The 8,724-nt window shown below is 49.2% G+C and overlaps 1 protein-coding gene across 1 annotated transcript; it reads right to left on the bottom strand.

The window, feature by feature from the left end:
• Nucleotides 1-3,107: 3,107 nt before the first annotated feature.
• TOPORS (TOP1 binding arginine/serine rich protein, E3 ubiquitin ligase) lies at nucleotides 3,108-8,380 on the bottom strand. The gene is made up of 2 exons (XM_066569044.1): nucleotides 8,222-8,380; nucleotides 3,108-6,634 (listed from the first exon to the last, which is right to left on the bottom strand). The coding sequence occupies exons 1-2, from the start codon at nucleotides 8,378-8,380 to the stop codon at nucleotides 3,653-3,655; spliced, it is 3,141 nt and encodes a 1,046-aa protein (XP_066425141.1). The 3' UTR covers nucleotides 3,108-3,652.
• Nucleotides 8,381-8,724: the final 344 nt, after the last annotated feature.

The following is an 8,724-nucleotide window of genomic DNA, read 5'->3' as shown; positions in this document are numbered from 1 at the left end:
TCACACTATGTCGGTAGATGCAGTGGGAGTGATGAGCTGGTTTACACAAAGCAGCACTGGAAAGAAACGGCAGCCTGTAGCACACTTGTTTTCCTCAGTTGTGCTCACTGCCCTAGACACCCTTCACGTTTCAATGACAATTTCCTAGTAATGAGTGTAATGAAAAACAACCAAATGAAGCTTCCCATGCTGTAAATGTCTTTGAAGTATTAAGAATGTTTTCTGACAACTTGCTCCTTTCCAGTGTTTGCAGATCCCATGTAGCATGCAGCTCCTGAGACCTCAAGAGCTGATTCCCATGGGACTCCTGGGTGGTGCAATGTTTGCTCTCTCAAAACAGAAAAGCAAACCTGCAGTTCTTTTTTCCTCATTGCACTGACATTTTTAAGCTGGCCACTGTGGCCTCCTGATCACTGTGGCCCAAGACCATGCCATCTCCCAACAGGCCTTCTCTATAACAAACCAGTAAGTCTAGGATACCTTTCCTTTCCCTAGGTGCGTCTGAATATTTATAATACAAACTTCTTTCCCATAAACTGTAAGAATTTTTCAAATCTGCTCACCATAGCAGGAGGCATTTCCAGCTGGTCTCTAGAATGTTGAAATCTGCCGCAAGGAGAAAGGCTGCTGATCCAGAGATTTCTCCTAATTGCCTGTTAAATTAACTTCTCAGCACTGGCATCCTGGCTGGGCAACTGATAGAAGACACCCATCATCTCTGCTTTGTCTTCCATGACATCATCTTCACCCAGAGACTCCCAACCACATCATCACCAACTGTAAGGGCTGTATCAAACCTCTCCCTTCTATTTAGTGCAAGCGCTCCACCTTGCCCTGCCCTCTCAATAGCCTGTACCCTCCCTCCCAGCACTCTGGGTGTAGGAGAAGTCCCACTTATGCCAAAGATATCCCAGCTGTGTGAATGGACAAGCTTCCAGTCAAAGGCACTTGCAGCGGCAATCCTTGAACCATCTGCCAGGGACACCCCAGGCCCTGAGCCCCTGCCCTCCAGGAGAATTTGGGGCTAAATAGAACAAAGGGAGCCACCACATTCACTCCTAGGAGATGCCAGAGAGCTCTTAGCAGCCAAAAGCCAGACTGGACCACAGCAAGCCCATCACTATAGGTCACAGCATGTGGCCCCTGGACCTCCTAGTGCCCTGACTCCTTCAGACATTTGTGCTCCCTGAAACCTAATCCCATGGTAGGGACCAACCTGACCCCTGCAGCCCAGAGACGCTCCCAGGGGCAAGAGTGGAGGTGACTGACTGCCACCACTCCTGACTCCCTCTCAGGCTCAGCTACCCTGTGCCAACTGGTTGGGAAGGAGCAGCCCTTCTCCACAGCCTGGGCACTTCCAGGCGATGAAGACCATGGTGTAAAAACATGGTGTCAGAATGGTGGGTGCTGCTGCCTATTATCTGTCCCCAACAAACATCTCTTCTTGAAAAGCAAGCTGGTTTAACATTCAGGCAATGCAGTCAAACCCCCACTCAACACTCACCGCAACTGGCTCAGCGACAGAGGCAAGAAAGGCTCTTTTGCAAGGTTTTATTCCAGCAGGGTGTGGCTGAAGGGGACCCAGCAAGGAAAAAAGAACCACATGGAGCAGGCAGCTTGAAAAGGGGAAGGGGTGGGGAGTGGAGCTAAGGGCTGGGCAGAGGAGTTTGGTCTCCAGGGGAAGGGGGGTGGCCACCAGGGATACCAATCCAGTGTGGGGACAGGACAAACCAGGGGAAGTTGTGACACAGAAATCCATTTGGGAGTCTGTTTTTTTCCCCCTAGGACCAACTCTATGGTAAGTAGTTACTGCTGTTTCCAGGGCTGGGGACTTGGGAATTGACTGAGGCAGGAGAGCTCATGGAATGCTACAATGGTGAGACAAGCTGCCCCTTTAGCCCCTGGATAATCACAGTGGAGCGGAGACCCACCTGCAGGCTGTGGAAAAGCCCCACTCTGGAGCAGGTAGAGATGCCCTTATGGAAGCTACAGCCCATGGAGATCTCACACAGGAACAGGCTCCTGTCAGGAGCTGAAGCCTGTGCTTAGGAGCACATACAGGAGCAGGTTTCCTGGCAGCTGGAGCAATCTGTTTCGGAAGTACTGCATATCTGTAGAAAGGGCCCATGTTAGAGCAGAGGAACAGTGTAAGGAGTAAGAAGCAGCAAGAATGTGATGGACTTAACACAATACCCATTCCCCATCCTTCTGCTCAGCTGGGGAGGAGGAGGTAGAAGAGCACGTATGAAAGAGTGAAGTTGAGAAAGGAGAGGAAATTAGTTTCAGTTTTGCCTTTTTTTCTTCTCCGTCTACTCAATTTTTCATTGGCAATAGAAGATATTAATTGTACCCAACTCTATCTGGTTAGTGACAGTATCTTGTCCTTGCCTCAACCCAGCTTTCCCATCTTACTTTCTCCCCCATCCTGCGGAGAAAGGAAAGTGACAGAGCAGCAGCTTGACTACCTGGCAAGCAACCAGCCAAGGTCAAATTCATAAAACTCGTGGAGGTAGTGCAGGAGAGACAGTGAAGGTACCCTCCTCATTCAGCCCTCAGAGCTACTGCTGTGCACACAGAGAAGGGCCAAACCTGGAAAACAAAACCCTGCCAGAGGTCTGTTATTGCACATAAATTTATATCCTGCAGCAGGACATCTAGGATGTGCTGAGCTGGGTGAATGATGGTTATTTCAAGGAGGTCAGGAGGAAGACCTTTTATTACCAAGGCTAGACAAGACAGATGTTTTTCAAGTATGCAGCTGCAGGATATAAAGAAGAGGAAAAGATTTCTTGAAGACTGCACAGGCAAAATGCACAGGCTCCAAAAAAGGGAAATAAAAATAAGAAATTTGAAAAAAAAGATGTTTCCCAAGGGAAAACTCTTATTTTAGAAAGGGCAGGACAGAGCGGCCACCCAGCTTTTGGGAAAACTCAGAACTGAACCAAATCCAGGCAATCTGATCAAAGTTTCTGCTTTCAGTGGAGGCTTGTACCAGCTGATCTCCAAACAACCCTTCCAACCTGAAGTTCTCCGGACTGCAAAAATATCCAATGGTCTGGATATATAAGACACTCAAAACCAAAAGAAAAAACTCCATTTGCAAAACACACAGTACATATGTAAATATATTTAAAAAAACAACAAAAAAAACCTTATTGCTTTATTCAGATTTTGACATAGCTTACCTTAAAATTACTCAAAGTCATTTGAGAATTTCTGTAGAAATCACTGACTGCTTTTCAGCAGAGATCTGCTTAAACCAGAAATTGAAATGATGCTGAAATTCAGACTGAATCACTTTTTATGAACTAAACATTTTTCTGGTCTAAGAAGAACAATCCCCATAAAATGCATTTCTAGGCTCTTGTTTTGGATTCCTTTTCTGTTGTTTGGTTTACACAAAACTTTGAAATACACTGTGGATGGCTTTATGAAATTAAAACTTCCAAACAGTCCTCTAACAAACTTTTAGAATTACATACTAGCTATATTCTATCTTCTTTGACTTAAAAGTGCATACACATTCAGAAGTTTTATACATTTCCTAGACATCTTTTTAACAGACAGAAATCCTACCGGACATTTTAGTTTTCAAGGGAAAAAAGAAAGTCGTTAAATTCACAGTTTTAACAAGTGTTCCAAGGAAAGCCTACTACATTTTTTCTTCTGGAAAATCAAACCACGAGGATCTGTTGACAAGTCTCTTTGGCAGTCTCAGTATCAATGGCTCTCTCTCTGGACACTCTAGGAAGGAAGTCCTGGGGGAAGGCAGTTGACTGGAAGGTGCTGCTGGTGCTTCCTGAACATAACTGGTTACAGTTTCTGTGTGAGAGGTGTTGCTGCTGGTACTCACTGTGGCAACACTCTGATCAGCTGCTGTTTCCTGAATTTTGACATCAGCATTTCTAACGCCACCACCTAAGTTTTCCCTTGTGTCAGGGATACCATACTTTTTGTCTACTTCTCCAGTTTCCTCACATCCTGTGCTCCTCAGAAAAGAAGATGGAGACTCATTTTCCCTCTCATTTATTTGAGTTGTTCCTGTCCATGTAATACTGCTGTCCCATTCGGTACTTTCTGGTTCCTTGCTACTATCACTATCAATTGTAATCACCACCGGAGAAGAATGTACTGAGTTACTCGTGTGATGTTTCCGGTGTTTCTTCTTATGCTTTTTCTTTTTCTTTTTAAGATGCCTCGTTGTGTCCGTTGCTTTTCCTTCATAGACTATCTCCACACTTGGACTCCTCATTTTCTTCTTCCTTTTCTTATGCTTTGTCTCACTGCTTGCACGATTGTCTGACAGGCTATCTTCATTTTTGCAGCAGTCACCAAATTTTGAGGAAGTTTTCTTGGACTCATTTTCTCTTTCTAGACTTGTGCTTTCCATGAATGCATTCTCCAGGTGGCGAGTTTTGTACTTCCTTTTTCCACCAGGCTTTTCACTTTTCATTCTGTCATTTCCTCCAGAAGGAGTCCTTGATCTGTTGCTTGACCGACTCCTTGACCTGCATCTTTCGTAACAGTAATAGTGTCTCTCATGGAGTCCCCTCTGGCTATGCAGATCTGTCCTCTCAATAAACGATCGTATCCTGTATTCTGGACTAGCAGATTGCCGCGAGTAAAGAGTGTTAGACCGGGTCCTCCTTCTGCTGGAGGATTCATAGCTGTCTCCAAACACCTTTCGACTACAGAAAGCAGAACCCCACTGGTGTCTACTTTGGTAACTGTCTCTTACATAATAGCGATCGCTGTCTCTACTTCTTGATCTCCTTTTACTGTGGCCTTTGCTGCGTGAACGTGATCTGCTCACTTCTCTGGATGGAGTGCTCTCACCACTTAGAGAGCCCCTCTGGCTTTTCAGAGAGGCTCTGGTGTCATGAGCCCTTGATCTTCTGCTGCTTCTTTTGCTCCTATGTTTGCTACTATCTCTGCTTCTCGATCGTCTCTTTTTAAGTTGGCTTTTGCTACGGTGCTCCCTTCTAGACCGATGGCCATGGCTGCCTCGACTGTCCCGTGAACAGGACTGTGGGCTTCTAGACTTTCCCTTTTTAGACAATCTGTGATTCCAAGGGGAGCATACTGTATCACTCCCTGGAGAGGGGCTCCAACCCAAGTCCTGTGGAGGCAGATCTTTTCTTTTGTATTTGTTCTTCTCATTCCCTTTTGATTCCATCTTCTCAACTGCAGGAGATAAACAGCTTCTACAACTTCCTACATCCTCCCCGTATGTTGGGGAATGTGGTGAGAAGCTCCTGCTTGGGTCACTGTCACTCCAGCTGTGACACTGGACTGGTCGCTGTTTCTTGACATCTTCCCTTTTCTCTTCCTTGATGGACTCCTCAGAGTCAGAGGACAGCTCAACCACTTCTGGGGTCCTCTCAGCTAGCGGCTTAACGTACCCAACAATGACACAATTGTCTGAGGAAGAGCCACTGTCGTTTGAGTCAGCATTAGCCTGTAACTCAGTCTGCAGCTTGGTTCTTCGGCTCCCTGAAGCAGAGTCCTCGTCAGAACTTTCTGATGACTCCAGAGGAGAAGCTATGGTTGCACGAACCTCTTCTGAAATGGAATAGGAAGGCCCCGGAGTTTCGTCATCCCACGGGGCCTGACCAAGGCCAGGAACAGACAAACTATGATCTGGCCCTTGCGGGTACGCCACATCCGGAGATATTGTGATAATTGATGAGTCTGAGTGGCTTCCTTCCTCATACGACGGTGCAGGACAGTCATAATTGGCGTGTTGATCGTATGATTCTAAGTTAAAAGGACAACGAGCAAAACTGATGAATTCGTGCAGGAAGTGCTCTGTCCGATTCAGCAGAAAGGGCTTCAGATCGTCAGCAAAGGCCTGGCTTTCCAGATCGTACCTGGTTACGTTACTCATGATGATGTGCTGCACAATATTGATCAGAGACCCGTGGGCACCAAACAGGACCGTAAGCTCTCGCTTCAGCCAAGGAACCAGGCGGTGAAGGCAAGCAGGGTTGCGCCGGAAGAACTCGGCCGAAATCTCTCGGTATCGGCCGCCGTCCTGGATGCTGCGGATGCGCACGCCGGTGCGGTACAGAGCCCTGCGGAAGGTGATCATGTCCTCCTCCTGAATCTGACGCAGAGATCTGCCCTCCGCGCTGGCCTTCCTCCTCGAGGCCAGCCTCCTGAGCATCTGCTGAATCTCTCTGTGCCTGTGTCGCGCCGGCTCGCTCGACAGCCCTTCAAACAACATCCCGTTATCCGGAGGGGACACCATCCTTCGGGAAGGGGAACCGCGCGTGCGGCGTTCCCTCGTTAAGGTGGTGCGGTAACGAAACCTCCGGCCGTCGGGGCTGGCAAAAGAGCTTGTTTCTAAAGGGCTGAGGATGTACTCCTTGAAGTCATCTTCAGCACGAATCGTATGGAAAATGGAAAAGAAGGGTTGCTTGCAGAGCGGGCATTCTGCTTTGTTCTTGGACCACTCTTGGACGCAGCGAAAGCAGAACCTGTGCAAGCAGCGATCCAGATACGCCACGTTGTCAAATCTGTCCAGGCAGATGGGGCACTTGGAGTCGGGAGACGCATCTGTCGGCAGCTTACTGGTGCTGGCTTTCGGAGAAAAATTGCTATCTTCTGCAAACTCCTTATCTGATGTCATGTTCTAGAAAAGACAGAGACAGAAGATCATTGCTGTCACAGAGAGGCAAAAATCTTACACTGTAGAAACCCATAACAATTGCTTTTACAGTTGCAAAACCCAGCAGGAGCTCTGAGACAATGCTGAACAAAGAGGCAGCATGACCTAACTACTTAGTTTGACTTCTCTTTACAGTGAGGTCTAGGTTCTTCAGTGCTGCAAGTTTTAGACAGCACCCAAACAATGCTGGCACTGATGATAAGTAACAGGCAGGCCTGTCTTCTTCCCCACTCTTAAATAACTCCTTTGATGTGGTCAGTAGATTTATGATTTACATGGTATCCTCCAAAATATAGCTTAAAATATCTAGCATTTATATATGAAAAGTATGAGAACAGTTAGTTTTGTACTTCAAAACAAACCAACCAAAAGAAGTAATTGGACTTTAACTATGTTATCACCTTCTAAGTTCTGCTGGACCTGTTCTGTTCCTGCACAGTCTGCCCCTCTTTGTTGGGCATTCATGCTGGACCACACACAGCTTGTTGGACAAGACAATCTCCAGGGATGTGTTCCTGCCAAAATAAGTATCTTTTTTCAAGACTGAAGCAGAAATAACCAGATGTTATGCTGAAGTACACACTGCCTTTTATCTAGTCAGAATGTTATGCTGTTTGCCTGAGATAGTAAATTTTCTTCACAGTGACTGGTCTGGGGCTGAGCTTTGAATTTGTGTTGAACACAGTGTTGATAACACAGAGATATTTTTGTTATTGCTGAGCAGGGCTTACACAGAACTTTTAGTACTTCCACACTGGTGAGGAAGTTGGTGGGGCATGGGAGGTTGGGAGGAGATGCAGCTGGGACAGGTGACCCAAACTGACTAAAGGGATTGCCAGACCACGTGACATCCTCAATATATAACATGGGGGAAAGAAGGAGGAAAGGTGAGACATTTGGAGTAATGATGCTTGTCTGCTCAAATCACACCACACATGATAGGGCCCTGCTCTCCTGGAGATGGCTGAACATCTGCATGTCCATCAGAAGCAGTAAATTATGTCCTTGTTTTGCTTTGGTTGTGTGCATGGCTTTTGGCATCCTTATTTAACTGTCTTTATCTCAACTGACAAGTTTTTCAGCTTTCACCCTTTTGATTTCCTCCCTAATCTCAGGAAGTGTGCAAGTGGCTACCCAGTGCTTGGCAGCTGGTTGCAGTGAAATCATGAGAGACGTCAAACATGGTCAACAAAAAATCAATCTATTTAAAAGTTATTTTCAGTTTGGGCGTTACCCTAAGGATTACAATCCAGCGAAAATAAGTTTCCACCCTACTCCAAAATCCATTAGCCCATGTTTTGCAGCCTATCTGGCAGCAGGCCTTTCCCGCCGGCAGAACACCGGGGCAGCAGCAGCGCTGGGGTGCCAGAGGCGCAGCCCGGGCTCAAAGAAGTGCCGGCACACCTGCGGGGGTGAGCAGGCCCCGGCCCCGACCCCGCTCCGCCCGCTGCGGCACCGCCCCCGCCCGCTTCCCACCACCCCTGCCTCAGCAGCCGCCAGCCAGCGCCCCGGAGGAGACGGCGCTCCGCCCGCCCCCAGGCCCGCACTCACCGCCGCCGGGCCCTCGCTTCCCGTGCGGGCCAGGGCTGCGGCCGCCTTCAGCCTGTGGCGCGTCCGGCAGCGCCCGGTGCCGGGAGGCTCCCACCGCTCCTCCCCTGGCGGGCGGCGGCGGCGGGCACCCTCCGCCAGGCGCCGGGACGGGTCCGCCATCGGCGGCGGCGTTGCCACAGGAACAACTGCCCGCGGGCGCGGAGCTGAGCCGGGATCCGCCGGGAGCGAGGCCAGAGCCGTCTCCGTCACATCCGCGCCCCGCGCAGTGACGGCGTTCCGGGGCGGAGGCTGGGGAGGGGCCGGGATGGCGGCGGCGGGTGGGCGGTCGGTCGGGTTCCGGCCCGCTCCGCCGCCCTGTGAGTGTTGGCGGGGTGGGCGGGGCAGCGGCAGAGCTGGCGGTATTGAGCAGCCCCGGGGAGCAGCCCGGGCGGCGGCGGCCCCTGGGGAGTAAAAGCGAGGGGAGTCGCGGCGGTGGCGGCGCCAAGGCGGAGCGCGCTTTGTTC

This window comes from Molothrus aeneus, chromosome Z, assembly GCF_037042795.1.
Source record: "Molothrus aeneus isolate 106 chromosome Z, BPBGC_Maene_1.0, whole genome shotgun sequence".
NCBI lineage: Eukaryota > Metazoa > Chordata > Aves > Passeriformes > Icteridae > Molothrus > Molothrus aeneus.
This window is presented reverse-complemented; position numbering and strand designations above follow the sequence as displayed.

Excerpts from the sequence above, each read along its gene's own strand:
- TOPORS (XM_066569044.1), bottom strand. The coding sequence starts at position 8,380 with ATGGCGGACCCGTCCCGGCGCCTGGCGGAGGGTGCCCGCCGCCGCCGC. Across the intron at positions 6,635-8,221 it reads GAAGCGAGGGCCCGGCGGCG|AACATGACATCAGATAAGGA; the intron begins GTGAGTGCGGGC and ends TGTCTTTTCTAG.